At 42.0% G+C, this 21461-nt stretch overlaps 1 protein-coding gene across 5 annotated transcripts in view; it reads left to right on the forward strand.

Moving 5' to 3' along the window:
* Positions 1 to 21461, forward strand: part of grip2b (glutamate receptor interacting protein 2b) — a 382378-nt gene that overhangs the window by 126767 nt on the left and 234150 nt on the right. For 2 of the 5 annotated variants that reach the window (XM_061932421.1, XM_061932422.1), the window contains exon 1: positions 20862 to 21115. The exons of 2 other annotated variants lie outside the window; for them this stretch is intronic. In XM_061932421.1, coding sequence (XP_061788405.1) covers positions 20965 to 21115 — 151 coding nt within the window. In that variant the 5' untranslated portion in view covers positions 20862 to 20964. Of the gene's footprint in view, positions 1 to 20860; positions 21116 to 21461 lie in introns of those variants that run through there. One more of the 5 variants, XM_061932423.1, reaches the window with a different exon arrangement.

Genomic DNA, 21461 nt, shown 5'->3' on the forward strand with positions numbered 1-21461 from the left:
TTTTTTTTAGTTGCTTGGTCGCTTTTTACGCGCCAGCACGGTCGCGCCCGTCTCCATTCACAAAAATGGAAGCAAGACACCTAAGTTAACTTCATGATTTGTCATTAAACAAGGACTAAAAACAAGATAATGCTGCACCTTTCTTATGACACAGAGCAAAAAGTATTTATTGTCAAAGTTGTTACATCAGGTGGAGGTTCCACAGCGATAGTATCCAAAACAGCTGACTGTCATTAGCGCTGGCGGGAGTGTTGCAAAGCCCATTTTGCTGTGTCTTTTTTATTAATGTTGAGTGAAAAGAGCAGTATGTTTACGTTCAAACATACATTAAGTGTTCTTATAGTGTGTTTAAAGGCAGCAAGGCAGTGGTGTTGAGCTTGGAAATGACAGCGCACAACCGTGACGTCACCACAAGTCTACGTTTGTGGCGTGTCCCACTGCCTCACCTCCCAGGGGGTGATCAAGGGGATGGGTCAAATGCAGAGGACAAATTTCACCACACCTCGTGTGTGTGACAATCATTAGTACTTTAACTTAACTTTAACTTTACACATACAAACTGTAGCACACAAGTCCATGCGCTGCTCCTTCTGAACAAAAGCATCGATAACTTGTTTATAGAAATCTTCCTTATCTTTCTTCAGTTTTAAAAGTCTCTCTGTCTCGATGGAGATCTTCCTTTAAGTATTACCTCCTCTTTCGATTGAAAGTCCAGTTTAGAAAACTGTTTTATTTTAGATATGTAATCCTCCATGGTAAACGTCCAGGCGAGAGGAAAAAATAAACGATCGCTGCTAACTGTTGCTGCTTGTTGTCACTTCTTCTGCAGCCGAGTAGTCGCAAGAATGATATCTGGGATCACTCGCGCCCTCTACCACCAGGAGGCGGGATTACTGCGAGCCTCAGCCAGTGCGTCTTTGCTCAGCACAAGAAATACGTTACACACATAAAGTTGTTGACAAAATACACTGTACATTATATACCTCAGCTAACTAAACTATGGAAATGTATAATATAATTCATATAGCAATACGGTCTCACTGCACAGCAGGCCAGCAGTTAGCCGAGTCATTGCGCAATCCATGTTGAGGCTCAACTGGCTGCTGATCACCGCAAGTCTCTTCTCAGTATTTGAACGGCAAATGTGAAAATTCAGCGATTTTTAATAAAATTATCTAAAACTGGTGCAGTTAAATGGAAAATAACTTTATAGTATAATCACTGGATACATAAAACAATTTAATTTTTTTTTTTTTTTTTTTACATTTTTTTTCTTTCCATGATGGCACGTGAGGCCCCGCCTCACCTGCCTCCCCTGACTGCATGTCACTGGTGTGTACTGATGAAAGACAATATACACTTCATTACACATGTACCATATCACTATATCGATGATTAAATGCTTTATAATTCCCTTAAACATGCAAAATGGTATCCTTGGCTTGTTAGTGCGTGCTGATTTTAGAAATGTACACTTTACTGCACATGTAATGCATCACCATGTTGCTGATTAAATATGTTATAATTCTATGAATGGTTAGGGTTAGGGCTCTGTGTACGTGCAGGCTGGTTTTAAAGATGATGCACATGTCATTGTACATCTAAAGTCGATTAAAATGAAAATAATAGGAGGTGTAATGCCACCAAGTCAGATATTGCTGCTTTTTTCCGGCTTCTAATTGGACAAAATGTGCATGACAGCAGGTGTATGTGTTTGTGTGTAGACATAGACACTTTTGAAACTACACTTGTGTGGATGGAGATTGTTTTAACCCTAAATATGTGTTTTTTTAAACTTTCCTTGTTCTTGTGGACATGGCCTTAATTTCCTTTACTTGTATCATATTTGTATATTTCAATATGTGGACTATGGGTTGTTAGTTTTCCCGAGATGCAAGTAAAGTTGAAGTGGACATGGCGTGAAGGTAAAGACATTATTTTATTTTAACACTCACAAAATGTACAAACTAAAGGTGCGCACAAGGCGGAGGTAAAACTTGGCTATGAACAAAACAATAAACTAGTACTTGAAAAAAAGCTATGGACATGAAAACGAAAACACTTACTGTGACATGAAAATAGACACAACTCACTTGGCATGGAACTATGGTAGCATGGGTAACATGGGTAGCAGAAGCCATCAGAGATAAACAGGGGTAACAGAGTCAACAAAGTTAATGTCGCCAGGCCGACCAACAGAAAATGACAAGCTTAAATAACACAGACATGATTAACAACAGGTGCGTGAGTGAAAACGTGAAGCAGGTGGAACTAATGGGTTGCTATGGTCACTAGAGATGTTCGATAATATCGGCCTGCCGAAATTATCGGCCGATAAATGCGTTAAAATGTAATATCGGAAATTATCTGTATCGTTTTTTTTTATTTCTTTTTTTATTTTTATTAAATCAACATAAAAAACACAAGATACACTTACAATTAGTGCACTAACCCAAAAAACCTCCCTCCCCCATTTACACTCATTCACACTCATTCACACATAAGAGTTGTTTCTTTCTGTTATTAATATTCTGGTTCCTACATTATATATCAATATATATCAATACAGTCTGCAAGGGATACAGTCCGTAAGCACACATTATTGTGCGTGCTGCTGGTCCACTAATAGTACTAACCTTTAACAGTTAATTTTACTAATTTTCATTAATTACTAATTTCTATGTACCGTATTTTTCGGAGTATAAGTCGCACCGGAGTATAAGTCGCACCGGAGTATAAGTCGCACCTGCCGAAAATGCATAATAAAGAAGGAAAAAAAATATATATAAGTTGCACTGGAGCCCGGCCAACTTATGAAAAAACTGCGACTTATAGTCCGAATAATACGGTAACTGTTTTTATATTGTTTTACTTTCTTTTTTATTCAAGAAAATGTTTTTAATTTATTTATCTTATTTTATTTTATTAATTTAAAAAAAAAGTACCTTATCTTCACCATACCTGGTTGTCCAAATTAGGCATAATAATGTGTTGATTCCACGACTGTATATATCGGTTGATATCGGTATCGGTTGATATCGGTATCGGTAATTAAAGAGTTGGACAATATTGGAATATCGGATATCGGCAAAAAGCCATTATCGGACAACCCTAATGGTGACCAAACAGGAACTAAAAAGAGTCCAAAAACCAAAACAGCACATGGCCAAGCAAAACATGATCACAGACATGACAGTATATGCATGCCTCATGAAACATTGTCTGTGTGTGATATTGCTGTGTTTCTGATGGATGTTTGTGTGCCGTGTTGTTGCAGACCACAGCCAAAGTTGCTCGACTTGCCAAAACTGTAAATAAATCCACTGAAGGACTAAAGCCTGCCATTTAATTTAAATGGAGATACACCTCTGTACCCTTGGCCACTCTAAGCCAGTGATTTCCAGGAGGTACCTCACCATTTGAGAAACCCTCCGTTTTTCCTCATGACCTGAGAGGGAGAAGCGGTAGAAAATTGAAGGATGGACATGTGGCTATTGTATATTCATGTATTTACAAATTTTATACTAACAATTCACTACTGTTACTTTCATTCCAGTTACTCAAATGAGTCATTAGGCACAACATTTCCTTTGTACAAGCATAGCCTGGAATCCTCAATGCTGCATAGGAGAGTGTGCTGGGGACGAGAAGAATAGGAAGTCAAATCAAGGCCAGTGCAGTTTTCTCATCTTCTTCCCTACTTTAACATCCTCCTCTTTCATATTCCTGCAGCCATTTTAAGAGCAAAGGATTGTGTCATGGGACTGATGCTAGCACCTTCTCCTGAGGTCGAAAACGTTCCACACGTGTATTGAAGTTGGTTTTTGTGCCGCACTAGCTGCTGTTAATGCACTTTTTTTTACGGACTTGAGCTCGAGGGAACTTTCTTAAAGACTTTCGGAACAGACTGACTTTTAGTTTGAATGTTTGTGAAATTGGAAAATGTGACCAAATTACGATTGATTGTAATGTAAGACGGTTTTAAACACATTCATTTTGCATAGTAATGATAATAATAATAATAATGACATGTCTGATGATGATGTTGATAGACACTGTACTCACCATATTATAATGTGTTCCTAAAGTCCAGACACACAGGACAAAGGCATATACTTTATTAAACAAGTATTTATTAATATTGTTTTCTTTTGAATCAAATTTAATTTTGAGGTTTTATATTTATATTATGATATATATAATTAATTTATTACCTTTTTTTAATTAATTTTTTTTATTAATCAGTCCAACGAAATAATACACAATAATACCATAATAATACAATTCCAATTCCAAAACCAAACCCGGCCCAGCAACATTCAGAATAGCAATCAACAGAGCAATTGAGAAGACGCACAAACATGACACAAAACAATCCAAAAGTAGTCAAACAAAAATTAGTAATATCAACAACACTATCGATATTAATAACAATTCCAACATGGCAGTGATTAGAAATCCCTCATTTAAATTATCATGACAGCCATTTATTAAAAATAAAATAAAAACATTTAAAAAAAGAACAATAGTGTCACAGTGGCTTACACTTGTATCGCATCTCATAAGCTTGACAACACAGCGTGTCCACTATTTTTAAATACATGTATTACCTTTATGAAATATTTGATCTTACCATTTTGAAGTAATTACTCGATAATTAATTGTTATTATATCAATGAATTATATATAACTTTGTAGAGTATATGTATTTAAAGGCTTACTGAAATGCAATTTTCTTATTTAAACGGGGATAGCAGGTCCATTCTATGTGTCATACTTGATCATTTCGAGATATTGCCATATTTTTGCTGAAAGGATTTAGTAGAGAACATGGACGATAAAGTTTGCAACTTTTGGTCGCTGATAAAAAAGCCTTGCCTGTACCGGAAGTAGCAGACGAGTAGTGTGACGTCACAGGTTGTAGAGCTCCTCACATCTGCACAATGTTTACAATCATGGCCACCAGCAGCAAGAGCGATTCGGACTGAGAAAGCGACGATTTCCCCATTAATTTGAGCGAGGATGAAAGATTTGTGGATGAGGAAAGTGAGAGTGAAGGACTAGAGGGCAGTGGGAGCGATTCAGATAGGGAAGATGCTGTGAGAGGCGGGTGGGACCTGATATTCAGCTGGGAATGACTAAAACAGTAAATAAACACAAGACATATATATACTCTATTAGCCACAACACAACCAGGCTTATATTTAATATGCCATAAATTAATACCGCAAACCGAACACCTCCCTCCTCCCGTCCATATAACCCGCCAATACAACTCAAACACCTGCACAACACACTCAATCCCACAGCCCAAAGTACTGTTCACCTCCCCAAAGTTCATACAGCACATATATTTCCCCAAAGTCCCCAAAGTTACGTACGTGACATGCACATAGCGGCACGCACATACGGGCAAGCAATCAAATGTTTGGAAGCCGCAGCTGCATGCGTACTCACGGTACCGTGTCTGCGTATCCAACTCAAAGTCCTCCTGGTAAGAGTCTCTGTTGTCCCAGTTCTCCACAGGCCAATGGTAAAGCTTGACTGTCATCTTTCGGGAATGTAAACAATGAAACACCGGCTGTGTTATTCGGCACAACAGTCAAGGAGTGCATTCTACGGCGGGGGTGCGTTATCCGGCACAACACCTGCCGCAATACATCACTTCCCACCTACAGCTTTCTTCTTTGCTGTCTCCATTGTTCATTGAACAAATTGCAAAAGATTCACCAACACAGATGTCCAGAATACTGTGGAATTTTGTGATGAAAACAGACGACTTAATAGCTGGCCACCATGCTGTCCCAAAATGTCCTCCACAATCCGTGACGTCACACGCAGACGTCATCATACCGAGACGTTTTCAGCAGGATATTTTGCGCAAAATTTAAAATTGCACTTTAGTATTGGCATGTGTTGCAATGTTAAGATGTCATCATTGATATATAAACTATCAGACTGCGTGGTCGGTAGTAGTGGGTTTCAGTAGGCCTTTAATCACCACCAAATGAAAGTTTGAGGAAATGTGATAAGGAACACATGAATCCATTCTGAATCTGATCAGGATTATTTCTACTACTTTACCTTACATTTGCGCTTCTATGTGTACGTGCGCACATATGTGATGCTAGCTGCCCCGCAAAGATAACGATAGTGGTTAATTGTCAAGAGGGTTCACTCTGTTTCTTTCATCCTGCTCTTAGTAACTCAAAATGTTGTCAGCCGATGTTGATGAAACCAGGGGCGCCGCTAGGGATTTTGGGCCCCATGAAAAGAATCTTTACAGGGTCCCCAACTCAGTGTCATTATTTTTTCTGTATTATAATTTCATCATCATTAGGGGCCTCTCTGGGCCCCCCTCCATCCTGGGCCCCTAGAATCCGTTTCCTTTACCCCCCCTTTTCGGCGCCCCTGGATGAAACTTTCTGGAAATGTCAGAAATGGGATAAGGAACACGTGATTACATTTCGGGGCTGCTCCATATAATTTTTACAACATAACCTTATGTTTACCTTTTGAGCTTCAAATTCTCTGTGTGTATGCTTGCGGCCACGCTTCCACCCACAACAACAAATATATTGGATGACTGACAAGTAGTTTCACTCCGTTTCTTTCATTCCGCTATACATAGCTCAAAAAGTTATGTGTATTTTAACGAAACTATCAGGAAATGTCTAAAATGGGATAAGGAACAATTGACTAGATTTTTTGTATTCATGACTTTTTTACAATTGTGAGGTAGGGTCTGAAGGAGGTCTGCACTCTCCAAATGTTTTTCTTGTATTTTTATATAAGTTTTTACTGGGAACAACCAGTATTCAATAGCCTTATTGACATAGACCATTTCTATCTTTATCGATGTAATACAATCAGTCTATCCTATAATACTTCCTATCAGCCCATCCATTGAAGATGTTTGACTTTCCGGTGCAAATGTGTTTTGTCGTCTGTCACACGCTCAGCTTTATCCTGTGCGTCATAGTGACTAAGCTCACACGTTAACTTGACAGGAAAACAAACGCAAAGGGAAGACACGGTAGTGTCTGATGGACAGGCGAGGAGGGAGACTATCGCTCTTGTTCAAAGCAAACAGGAAGCCTCTTGTCAGTCCTCTGACTCTTTTTTTATTGAATATTTGACTCAAACGAAGCCATGCATCATTTCAATGCGAAGTTTAATACAGTGCACTGACACGAAGATGACAAATTTAGATTGAGGTAGAGGTCATGCAAGATTTGTTCATGCAACCAAACTTGCTTTGCTATTCCGTTTTTTCCCCCGACGTAAAATAACAAACTATCGAATTCAACAAATAGTTGATATTTAGATAATCAATGCACTGTGACTTTGTACCTTTGTAGGTCGATAAAACAAGTGTATAATATCATAAGTGCTCATGAATATTGTTGGTAAGATGTTTTTGTGGGGGTGTGTGTGCAACATTTCATCCTCTTCAAATTCAACTGCACTGACTGATTCACACCTTGATGGAACCTTTCATGATAGGTTCAAGTAGACTACAAGTGGCGCTCGCTCAAACACTAACTTCCGACCTCCCTCCGGCATTAAGGAATTATCCCTTTGAGTATATTTGTGGGCGTTTGCGTGTGTGTGTGTTTTCAACTTTGAGACGATTGACTGACAACAATATGCCATTAGTTGGTTTGGCTCACAGGTGCAATGAAAACCGCTAATGCAAAGCGACAACATCCATAAGTGCTGATGCAACGAGGTGGTAAACATTGTCAATGACAAAAAGACGACAAAAAAAGAAATAAAGCACAATAAAAAAAAGATGAAATGGTTAGTGTGTGTGCCTCACAATAAGAAGGTCCTGGGTTCGATCCCCAGGCTCGGGGTCTTTCTGTGTGGAGTTTGCATGTTCTCCCTGTGACTGCGTGGGTTCCTCCCACCTCCAAAAACATGCACCTGGGGATAGGTTGATTGGCAACACTAAATTGGCCCCAGTGTGTGATTGTGGGTGTGAATGTTGTCTGTCTATCTGTGTTGGCCCTGTGAAGAGGTAGCGACCTCATCGCAGTCCTCCCGAGTGCAGATAGAATAGGCTCCCGCGACCTTAAGAGGGATAAGTGTTAGAAAATTAATGAATGGATGAAATAAAACATAGCTTGAACCAAAAGGGAAAGTGGGACAAGACAACGAGGCAAGGCAGGAAGACGCAGCGATTATTCATAATTATTAGTAGAAAATTGAATATAATGATATGCAATACATGGCAGTCATAGAACATTGTACAGGAAGTAGCTCAAGAAAAGACGGAAATGATTGGTAGGTTTAAGGGGTGGAATGATTTTTCCTTACTTTGCCATGTTTTCTGGAAGACTTCCCTTATTTTCAATGCCTGGGATATATCTGGTGTCTTCCTGGCACAGCCAAAAAACTTTAAAGGTGCACTGATTGCCAATGAGCTTCAACTGTGCCTTCTAATAAGTTATTTCGAGGGGTGTCCGACCCCCAATGAAACTTGTTCACTTCTGATATGCTACAGATATCGGAGCCTTGACTATTGGTCGATATCGCTATGTGAACCATACATACCTTTATTATTTTGTAGTGTGGAATGTTAGAAAAGGATGGACCTAGTGAAAGTACTCAAAACATTAGGGAGTCGAACACTAGCTTATTACCATCTGGAATGGATGTATGATGTCTTTAGCTGAAGTTTTTTTTTGACACCTATTGGCCACAATAGTTAATCAAAGCTGACCTGACCTATAATAATTTTTTAATTTACATTTAAAAACTTCCTTATTGTCATGATAATATGTATTTGATATGCTTTGGTGTAAAATGTGGGTAGATTTTGCTCCAGTCAGTTTTATAACCTACTTTTTGCAAATGATTTTCATTTGCGCAGGACTTCCTAGATTACAAATGAAACCATGGTCCACACCATCCAAAATGATTTAGATGTATTTTTTTTAAAACATACACTGTTAAAAAAAACAGCATATCTTGAAGATGAACGCACCGGAATTGTTTCCCACATGGTCCCTTTTTTTTTTTTTATTCATATAAAAATGCATAAAACTGCAAAAGTAATGAATGAAGGAAAACATATTTCTTTTAGACTGTCAATCAACATATTCCTGTCTCAAAGTGCCACACAGAACAATATGCAATAATTTACTTTTAAAACAATTGGCTTAATTCAGACAGACATAAAAACCCTGTTTCCATATGAGTTGGGAAATTGTGTTAGATGTAAATATAAACGGAATATAATGATTTACAAATCCCTTTCAACCCATATTCAATTGAATATGCTACAAGGACAACATAGTTGATGTTCAAACTGATAAACATTTTTTTTGTTGCAAATAATCATTAACTTCAGAATCTGATGCCAGCAACACATGACAAAGAAGTTGGGAAAGGTGGCAATAAATACTGATAAAGTTGAGAAATGCTCATCAAACACTTATTTGGAACATCCCACAGGTGAACAGGCAAATTGGGAACAGGTGGGTGCCATGATTGGGTATAAAAGTAGATTCCATGAAATGCTCAGTCATTCACAAACAAGGATGGGGCGAGGGTCACCACTTTGTCAACAAATGTGTGAGCAAATTGTTGAACAGTTTAACAAAAACCTTTCTCAACCAGCTATTGCAAGGAATTTAGGGATTTCACCATCTACGGTCCGTAATATCGTCAAAGGGTTCAGAGAATCTGGAGAAATCACTTCACGTAAGCAGCTAAGCCCGTGACCTTCGATCCCTCAGGCTGTACTGCATCAACAAGCGACATCAGTGTGTAAAGGATATCACCACATAAGCTCAGGAACACTTCAGAAACCCACTGTCAGTAACTACGGTTGGTCGCTACATCTGTAAGTGCAAGTTAAAACTCTCCTATGCAAAGCGAAAACCGTTTATCAACAACACCCAGAAACGCCGTTGGCTTCACTGGGCCTGAGCTCATCTAAGATGGACTGATACAAAGTGGAAAAGTGTTCTGTGGTCTGACGAGTCCACATTTCAAATTGTTTTTGGAAACTGTGGACGTCGTGTCCTCCGGACCAATGAGGAAAAGAACCATCCGGATTGTTATAGGCGCAAAGTTGAAAAGCCAGCATGTGTGATGGTATGGGGGTGTATTAGTGCCCAAGACATGGGTAACTTACACATCTGTGAAGGCGGCATTAATGCTGAAAGGTACATACAGGTTTTGGAGCAACATATGTTGCCATCCGAGCAACGTTACCTTGGACGCCCCTGCTTATTTCAGCAAGACAATGCCAAGCCACGTGTTACATCAACATGGCTTCATAGTAAAAGAGTGCGGGTAAAAGTTTGGCCTGCCTGTAGGCCAGACCTGTCTCCCATTGAAAATGTGTGGCGCATTATGAAGCCTAAAATACCACAACGGAGACCCCCGGACTGTTGAACAACTTAAGCTGTACATCAAGCAAGAATGGGAAATAATTCCACCTGAGAAGCTTAAAAAATGTGTCTCCTCAGTTCCCAAACGTTTACTGAGTGTTGTTAAAAGAAAAGGCCATGTAACACAGTGGTAAACATGCCCTTTCCCAACTACTTTGGCACGTGTTGCAGCCTTGAAATTCTAAGTTAATTTATATTTACAAAAAAAAAATAAAGTTTATGAGTTTGAACATCAAATATGTTGTCTTTGTAGTGCATTCAATTGAATATGGGTGGAAAAGGATTTGCAAATCATTGTATTCTGTTTATATTTACATCTAACACAATTTCCCAACTCATATGGAAACGGGGTTTGTAGCTTCAAAGTGCTTCAAGTCTGATCTTCTTGCATCAGATTCAGGTCACATCAGGTGGTAGTCCTGAATCTGATTGGAATCTGATCTTTTTAAATGTGACTTCAGTCTAAACGCAATGCGACCTGAATGTGACTTTTTTTGTCAGCTTTGGGCGAGCTACGTCACTCGTGTGCGCCAGGAAAGACGCAGTCGCCTGCAGAAGTGGATATTTCATCACAACATCCAGTTTTGGTGAGAAAAGTCTATTTAAGACGACCAGATTTTCGATGCATCACTTGTCAATAGTGCACAAATAATAGGCTATGTGTAATATATAATTATATATTTTGATTCTGAAGAATTAGTGATTGTTGAAGGACCAGAATTGACGCTTTGGCACATTTTCTTACATGTGAGTTGAAAAATAAAGCTCCCGTAGATGCACGGTGATGTCCGTGTCGCCTCTACTTAACAGCTATAAAAAGATTAGAACCCTCCCAAATATATTACACTATATACATACAGGCATATATATTAAATATATTTAATATTACTTTAATTTACTTTCACATAAAAAACTTTTATTTATTTTGCAATAGTGTGACTTCCTCCCGGGCCAACTTTCTTTGTTTTCAATTTCTTGAAGTGTGCATGCAAGTGACGTTGAGGCCACATTGGGACCACATTGATAAAAATCCGACTTGTCCAGGGTGTACCCCGCCTTCCGCCCGATTGTAGCTGAGATAGGCTCCAGCGCCCCCCGCGACCCCAAAAGGGAATAAGCGGTAGAAAATGGATGGATGGATGGCCTGCAGTGTAAACACAGTCTTTGTTTACATCATATCCTTAAAGTGAAGAAATAATTGATAAAAACTATACAGTGTTCATAATGTAATGTAATCATAATTGATCATCCATCCATCCATTTTCTACCGCTTGTCCCTTTTGGGGTAGCGGGGGGTGCTGGAGCCGATCTCAGCTGCATTCGGGCAGAAGGCAGAGTACACCTTGGACAAGTCGCCACCTCATCGCATGGCAAACACAGATAGACAGACAACATTCACACTCACATCAATCAAAGTTTATTGATACAGCCCTTAATCACAAGTGTCTCAAAGGGCTGCACAAGCCATAGCGACATTCTCGGCTCAGATCCCACATCAGGGCAAGAAAAAACTCAACCCAATGGTATACAATGAGAAACCTTGGAGGGGCCCGCAGATGTGGGGACCCCCCCTGGGCTACCGATGTCGAGAGGATCTAGTTAATAGTGTGAGAGTCCAGTTCATAGTGGGACCAGCAGGGGATCATCGTGAGGGGAGACAAGTTAGCAGCACAGAGACGTCCCCAACTGATGCACAGATGAGTGGTCTGACTTTGAACAGCTAACACATCATTTATGGTCACCTAATAATCACTCTACGCAGGAGAGGGGGGCAGAGCAGAAAAGAGACGGCAGATCAACTGGTCTAAAAGGGGGGTCTATTTAAAGGCTAGAGTATACAAATTAGTTTTAAGATGGGACTTAAATCATATATAATAATGATGCAAGTAATCATTTAAAAGGATATCAACTTTTATTTTTCATCATTGTAGAATTGTTTACCATTGAACTGTAATTGGAAGGTAAACAACTTTGATATCCTAAATAGATAAACAAAACAAGTAAATGGTCTTATTTCTGAAAGCAACATTTTTACTTAAATTAGTATTGAACACCTTAGAGTGCATTATTTTCAGTTGAAAAAACAAGGTTGGACGCAACACCTACACTTAACAAACTCGTCCAAAAAATGGTGCAATATTATATGCAATAACACACAATTCCATGGGTTTAATAAAAACTATTGAACAAAAAACGTATGGGTGTTAGCGAATAAAAATACACAAATTAGTCGCACCGTTTTTCAAGCCGCAGAGTTCTAAGTGTATGAAAACAATAGCGATAGTTCGTAATTTACGGTACTTTGCAGCGTTTTGCTAGTAGGGAGACTGTGTTCCTCTGCTTCCTGTGTGTATGTAAAGCTGGCACCCCGTACTAGTGTCCGCCCACAGACACAAATGCTGTGAATGACAGATTAGGGATCACTGTGATCAGTTAATTCTACCCTTAAATAAACACGCTCAGGTGCTGAAAGCGCTGCAAAGTATCTCCCTGTTTGAAACGAGAGACGAAAAAACGGGAGGCTCAACAATTCTGATTGGCCAACCGTCTGTCACTCAAATGCCGGTAATGGCAGAAAAAAAAAGTCCGCCTCTTGCAGTTACATAATTCCACAAATTAAAATCTCGATGCCGATTAATCGTGCTGCCCTACATTGATGTTTTATTTTTTTTCATCAGAGCAAGTGGGAGGGTATTAGACAAGAATGACTAACATACAAGCTCCAGGCAGCAAACTTACAGCCTAGCAGTCTGAAGCAGAGGGAGAGTGCACTTCCCCTTTAACAAACTCCATCTTTACATGAACATAAATCAATAAACTTGACCATATTTAAATTAAACATATTTTCCTGACTGTGGTACAGACTCAAACAAAATGAAATTCCTCCCCAGCACTACATTTGAAGTTCTTATATGGTTATATCCATCCATCCATCCATCTTCTTCCGCTTATCCGAGGTCGGGTCGCGGGGGAAGCAGCCTAAGCAGGGAAGCCCAGACTTCCCTCTCCCCAGCCACTTCGTCCAGCTCTTCCCGGGGGATCCCGAGGCGTTCCCAGGCCAGCCGGGAGACATAGTCTTCCCAACGTGTCCTGGGTCTTCCCCGTGGCCTCCGACCGGTCGGACATGCCCTAAACACCTCCCGAGGGAGGCAATCGGGTGGCATCCTGACCAGATGCCCGAACCACCTCATCTGGCTCCTCTCGATGTGGAGGAGCAGCGGCTTTACTTTGAGCTCCCCCCGGATGACAGAGCTTCTCACCCTATCTCTAAGGGAGAGCCCTGCCACCCGGCGGAACCCATTTCGGCCGCTTGTACCTGTGATCTTGTCCTTTCGGTCATGACACAAAGCTCATGACCATAGGTGAGGATGGGAACGTAGATCGACCGGTAAATTGAGAGCTTTGCCTTCCGGCTCAGCTCCTTCTTCACCACAACGGATCGATACAGCGTCCGCATTACTGAAGACGCCGCACCGATCCGCCTGTCAATCTCACGATCCACTCTTCCCTCACTCATGAACAAGACTCTGAGGTACTTAAACTCCTTCACTTGGGGCAGGGTCTCCTCCCCAACCCGGAGATGGCACTCCACCCTTTTCCGGGCGAGAACCATGGACTCGGACTTGGAGGTGCTGATTCTCATCCCAGTCACTTCACACTCGGCTGCGAACCGATCCAGCGAGAGCTGAAGATCCTGGCCAGATGAAGCCATCAGAACCACATCATCTACAAAAAGCAGAGACCTAATCCTGCAGCCACCAAACCAGATCCCCTCAACGCCTTGACTGCGCCTAGAAATTCTGTCCATAAAAGTTATGAACAGAATCGGTGACAAAGGGCAGCCTTGGCGGAGTCCAACCCTCACTGGAAACGTGTCCGACATACTGTCGGCAATGCGGACCAAGCTCTGACACTGATCATACAGGGAGCGGACCGCCAAAATCAGACAGTCCGATACCCCATACTCTCTGAGCACTCCCCACAGGACTTCCCGAGGGACGCGGTCGAATGCCTTCTCCAAGTCCACAAAGCACCTGTAGACTGGTTGGGCAAACTCCCACGCACCCTCAAGGACCCTGCCGAGAGTTTAGAGCTGGTCCACAGTTCCACGACCAGGACGAAAACCACACTGTACCTCCTGAATCCGAGGTTCGACTATCCGGCGTAGCCTCCTCTCCAGTACACATGAATAGACCTTACCAAGAAGGCTGAGGAGTGTGATCCCACGATAGTTAGAACACACCCTCCTGGTTCCCCTTCTTAAAGAGAGGAACCACCACCCCGGTCTGCCAATCCAGAGGTACCGCCCCCGATCTCCACGCGATGCTGCAGAGTCTTGTCAACCAAGACAGCCCCAGAGCATCCAGAGCCTTAAGGAACTCCGTGCGGATCTCATCCACCCCCGGGGCCTTGTCACCGAGGAGCTTTTTTACTACCTCAGCAACCTCAGCCCCAGAAATAGAAGAGCCCACCACAGATTCCCCAGGCACTGCTTCCTCATAGGAAGACGTGTTGGTGGGATTGAGGAGGTCTTCGAAGTATTCTCTCCACCGATCCACAACATCCGCAGTCGAGGTCAGCAGAACACCATCCTCACCATACACGGTGTTGATAGTGCACTGCTTCCCCTTCCTGAGGCGGCGGATGGTGGTCCAGAATCGCTTCGAAGCCGTCCGGAAGTCGTTTTCCATGGCCTCCCTGAACTCCTCCCATGTCCGAGTTTTTGCTTCCGCAACCGCTGAAGCCGCACACCGCTTGGCCTGTCAGTACCTGTCCGCTGCCTAAAGAGTCTTATGAGCCAAAAGAACCCGATAGGACACCTTCTTCAGCTTGACGTCATCCCTCACCGCCGGTGTCCACCAACGGGTTCTAGGATTACCGCCACGACAGGCACCAACTACCTTGCGGCCACAGCTCCAATCCCAAACCCGACAATGTTATTAATTTTCTCTGCCTACAGTAAATAAAAAATAACCTATCTATATCGTGACATAGAACCAATGACTTGTGTGTTGTTTGGGAATCGCTGATAATAGTCAATCAATCAATGTTTACTTATATCACGAGTGTCTCAAAGGCCACAACGACATCCTCGGCTCAGATCCCACATCAGGGCAAGAAAAAACTCAACCCAATGGGATGACAATGAGAAACCTTGGAGGGGACCCCAGATGTGGTGCAATGGATAGTTTGGTGCAGTAAATCTTTGAACTTGACCCACCTTAATGTGTGTTCTTAAATGTGTGTTCCACGTCTTCCATGTCAACGCAGTTTTGATTTGGGTTTACAAAGTAAAAACTAAAATGAATGTTTTGGGCACTGTTTACATTAGGCATTGTTTGCATACATGTGTCCAAATGTGGCCAGGCAGACACATTGTAGGTTTCCTGGACGTCGTCTTCATCACTAAATTAAAGATCGAGGGGAGAGAATCTCTCTGCCATCTTCCAGGAGGTTTCTTTCTTTTATTTTTAATCGCCCGCTTGAAATGTTTCCTCTTCTCTTCTCCGACTCCTTCGTCGCCATTTGGGATGTGCGTGTCTGTTGTGATTTCCCTTCTTAGTTCGATGACCCGCCCTATCTCGCCTATGGTTGGCCTGCCCGTAATGTGTTGCCCTAACCTTAACCAATCGTGACTCATCATAGTAAACAAACCAATCATGTTGGATTTTGTTATACGTACACCAGCCAATCATCATTGATTGGGTCAAGCATGTTTCAAGGAGGTTGGGAAAATATCCACACCTCACGGAATAATTTACTCGATGGACAATATAAGGCCCAATAGAGTTAAAACATTTTTAACAAGCCGACATGGGATAAGGTCCAGTGGACATGCTGAGGGTTTTATCTGTTTAAGTATTTTTGTTAAGTCAGGGAGAGACACTTGCTCAAAACACTCGAAGGCAGTAAAACATGTTTCCACTGAGACTACAGCAGCAGGAAGGGACAGTCTGATCATGGGTCAAAAAATAGCTAAGCTACGGAAATCGCTACTCGTTCATAAATTACTGGGAAATATAGTTAAGCAACATAGCTTCTCTACATGTAGCGAGCTACTACCCAACACTGCACATTTGTTACTGGATACTTTCTTATACGCTTCAGCCTTGGAACTTTGTATGTGTAAGTCATATGCAACTGTAATTATTTTATACTTGTTGACATATTTGCTGTTTTACACTGCAATATTGTTTAAAGAAGGACACTTACTATCAGTGGCGGGCCGTGCGTTTCCCACCTAGGCCTTCAATGATCTCCGACTTCAATGATTACCTCTCAAAATACCATAATTGGTGTAACCACATGACCATTGCTGGAGAAATACTATACAGGATCACATTTACGCCCTACTGAGCATTGAAACACATCAACAGTGTACAAAACGGGTTATTTCCGGGCGCATTTAAAACTCAATTAAAACGCATCAGCAATTAAAACATATCTTATGTGGTACTGTCAAAATTAAAATTGCAAAAAACATTAAAAGTGAAAAAAGAAAATATTTGAACTCACAATTTATAGGACCTATTCGACGCCGTATAAGCCAGTGGTACCCCTTGTCGTCGGCTTATTCGAGTGGAAATGGCAAGCCTTTCTCCATTTCATCGCCAGAACAGCTGAGCTGTTGGCTGACATCGTCTCACAAGATGTAGTTTCTCTTTAAATATCCTTCTTGAAAATGGCCTTGCAAATATATATCTGCCACCTAATCAACGTTTTGGCATTTCCCCAAAGTCGATTAACCTTATCAAGAACACCTACCGAGGGATGCAGTGGCGTGTCCTCCATGAAGGCTGCCTGTCAGAGCCCTTCGAGGTCCTGACTGGGGTGTGGCAGGGATGCATGCTCTCGCCCTTCCTGTTCATCCTCTGTATGGACTGGACCATGACACAAACAACAAGAAATAACCGAACCGGCGTACAGAGGAGCCTGACTGAGCAGTTGGAAGACCTGGATTTTGCTGATGATTTAGCACTCCTAGCACACACACACCAACATATGCAGGAGAAATCATGCAAACTGGAAAAAACAGCTCCTTCGCTTGGACTCAAAATCAACACATCAAAAACTAAGTTAATGCGTATCAACAACAAGAACAACTCCCCAATAAACATGGATCATAACCAGTTAGACGAGGTTGTCACCTTTACATACCTAGGAAGCATTATTGCTGTGGACGGAGGAACGGAGGAGGATGTCAGTGCCAGAATTGGAAAAGCAAGGACCATATTCACTATCCTAAATAAAATCTGGAAAGCAAAAAACATATCACTCAAGACCAAACTGCAAATCTTCAACTCAAACGTCAAATCCACCTTACTCTACAGTTCAGAAACCTGGAAGATCACCTCCAACATACTCAACAAAATATAGACATTCTTCAACCGCTGCCTCCGTCGCCTCCTAGGTATCTACTGGCCTAAAACAATCTCCAATGCCAACCTGTGGGACCTCACTAGACAAGACACAATATAAACACAAATCAGGAGGAGGAAATGAAACTGGATTGGTCACACACTGCGTAGACACAATAAATCTATCACAAAACATGCTCTAACATGGAACCCGCAAGGCAAGAGGAAGAGCGGAAGGCCTAGAGCCACCTGGAGAAGAACCACAGAGCAGGGGATGAAGGCGCAAGGGCTGTCATGGCAACAACTGGAGCGGAGGGCACAAGACCGAAGGGGATGGAGGAGTTTCATCAATGGCCTCTGTTCCTTAGGAAATTTAAAGGCCTAAGTAAGTAAGTAAGTAATCACTGTTTTGTTCTAATTCTCTGCTATCCTGGTCTGGCTACGGCGCAACACTTCCGGCTTCCTGCTAAATTGAATCTTGTGAATGGATACTCACAAGTGAGTATCCAATCACAGTCTCGTTAACATCAAGCTACTTAGATAGGCTACTGTCAACAACTTGTGATCTGATTGGCTGTCGAAACTGTCTCTCAACTCTACGTGTTCTCAAATTCATCCGCTAACGGTCCCGATGAGTATCCAAGCACAGGACGCGTATATGTCACGTTCACCGTGAGACCATCTAGAAGGCTTTACTGACAACAACTTGTGATCTGATTGGCTATCGCAACTGTCTATCAACTGTATGTGCCCGTACAGTTACAGTGCACAGACGCCCACATTTTTTATTCTGAAGGCCTCTCTCAGATTTGGTACAGCATGGCAACATAAGATAGCTGAATTCTGATTGGATACAAACTAAAACTAAACTGGAAGGAACGTATTGTGACATGAAGAGAATATGAATAATTTTAGATATTTAGGGAAAGTTAATTAAAAAAATAATTGTATCTTTAATTATGATCATGATTTCTGGTTGTTAGGCCAGCAGAGAAGGTCTTGCTGGTCTTGACGGCACACCACTACTTACTGTACATGTCTTGCTTGAGTGCTATTGTAGGCTTAGCTGTTGTGCAGGTGCTAGCTCCTAGTGGCTTATAGCCTACCATATTTCCTTTTTGTAAATTACTTGGCTAAAGTAGAAGAAAGACCAAGCTTGTGTGCTTGTTGGAGGACATTTAGATGTTAACTGGCTGTACAGCTTTGCAAAAGTAAACACGCTGCAGTACTGCTTGTATCGAAGCGCTTACTTTTGAGATGTTAGCCCATATAATCAGTTGCAGATATTAGACCGATATTTTGGGACACTCCTTATTATTTGTGTTAGAGTAGTATGATCATTTAGACCTGGGGTGTCAAACGTACGGCCCGCGGGCCGGATCAGGCCCGCAAACAGGTTTTATCCGGCCCGCGGGATGAGTTTGCTAAGTATAGAAATGAGTGGACATTTTTTAATGAAAGAAACTGCTGTTCTAAATGTGTCCACTAGATGTCGCAATGGCAATTCTTTGTAGATTATGCTACATATGTAAAAAAAAAAAAAAAAACATGTTAGTGCACCAGTCGAGGAAAATGAGCAAACTACATAAATAACATCCTGTAATTTGATTTTGATATTATTTTTTAATCTTGATAGATTGAAAATGAACACCAATGAGTTGACTGATGAACGTTATCGCATAATTTATTCAGAAAGTATAAATAACAACAAATAAAGATATAATACTATTAACCGCAACATGTAAGTGTAAAAAAACCCAACAACATTATGATTTGTACATTTTCAGAATGTGCTTGTTATATTTTTAAACAAAGAAAACAATCTGAAGTTGTCTTTATTTTTAAGTTATTGTGCCGTGATTTTACCAGTCCGGCCCATTTGGGAGTAGATAGTAGTACAGAGGCACTATAGAGAGCCTATTGATCAATTGCATCTCTGTCTGGACTGGAGCCTGCAGTGCCTCAGACTGGAAGTCTCTGCAGAGAGTGGTAAGGACGGCGGAAAAGATCATCAGGACTCCTCTTCCTCCTATCCAGGAGATCGCAAAAAGCCGCTGCCTGACCAGGGCTCAGAAAATCTGCAGAGATTCCTCCCACCCCCACCAAGGACTGTTTTCACTGCTGGACTCTAGAAAGAGGTTCCGCAGCCTCCGTAACAGAACCTCCAGGTTCTGTAACAGCTTCTTCCCTCAGGCCGTAAGACTCTTGAACACATCATAATAATCCCCTCAATTCCCCCCAAAAACGGATTAACTCGTTGGAACATAAAGACAATACAACATACATCCATAAACGTGGATGTATATGCAATAAGTGCAGTATATTTATTTATACCTGCACTTTATTGCTCTTTTATCCTGCCCTACAACGAGCTAATGCAACACAATTCCGTTCTTGTCTGTACTGTAAAGTTCAAATTTGAATGACTATAAAAAGGAGGTCAAAGTCTAAGATTTTTCTCCATGTGGCCCCCGATCTAAAATGGGCTTGACACCCCTGATTTAGACCAATTTAATTTCTCGCGGCATGGTGGTTGAGAATGACACTTAGTATTAGCTTTAGCTCTAAAGAAGACTTTGATTGTGTTCCTGCCAACTCTCCCTGCCCTTTCTTCTTCAACTTGTGAGGTTAAAAAATTGAGAAGTAATGTAAAAATTGTTGTTGGCTACAATCTAATAACGTGACGACTGAGCGTAGGTCGTTTTGTGCCAGCAGTCCCATGTTGGGAATCAAGGAATTGACAACGCTCTCCTGAGGAACACTGCATAGTTCCTTTGTGGAGGCTGAGAGTTTGGGATGTTAGATGCGGGGGCGATGCTGCTGAGGTGGGGGCCACAGAGCGAGAGAGGGAGAGAGACAGAGAGAGGAGGGGGAAGAAGAGGCGAAGCCGCTCCCTTCAGCAACCCCCAAGCTCTGCTGATGTCTGGCCGCTCTTGTCTCGCTGCTCATTGGGCTTTGCCAGCTCTGAAGAAGAGACGGGAGAAGGAAGCTGGTCACTGTAGGGGTGACGGGTAGTAGCTCGGAGAAGAAGATGAGGGTTTGTTCTGGAAGACGAAGAGAGCAACTGTGCTGGGAAGCCATAAATATATGAGCCGCTAAAGTTCTTCTTGAAGGAGAGTAGAACTCACTCACTTCTTCGGGCACTCACTCTGGCACTTCCCCACTCGGGCACTCACTCACTCGGGCCTCAGTCAGTCAGGATGGACAAAGTGGAGCGAGTGATGAAGATGGTGAAGAGGATGTCGCCGAGGAAGAAGAGGAGAGAAGGAGGAGGAGGGAGAGCGGCCAGGGAGCCGGAGAGTCCGGACACCTTCTGTGACGACCTGTGTCGCTTCAGCCTCTGTATCGGCGGTGAGCGTGCACGTGTGCATGTGCATGTGTTAGTGTATCAAGTTGTGCAACAAACCCAAATAAGCATTCATGAAAACCTTCATCTTAACCTGCTCAGTGGCCTTGTGGTTAGAGTGTCCGCCCTGGTTGTGAGTTCAAATCCCGGCCGAGTCATACCAAAGATTATACAAATGGGACCCATTACCTCCCTGCTTGGCACTCAGCATCAAGGGTTGGAATTGGGGGTTAAATCACCAAATGATTCCCGGGCGTGGCCACCGCTGCTGCTCACTGCTCCCCTGTGGTGATGGGTCAAATGCAGAGGATAATTTCACCACACCTAGTGTGTGTGTGACAATCATTGGCA

The sequence above is a fragment of the Nerophis lumbriciformis genome, linkage group LG38 (assembly GCF_033978685.3).
Source record: "Nerophis lumbriciformis linkage group LG38, RoL_Nlum_v2.1, whole genome shotgun sequence".
NCBI lineage: Eukaryota > Metazoa > Chordata > Actinopteri > Syngnathiformes > Syngnathidae > Nerophis > Nerophis lumbriciformis.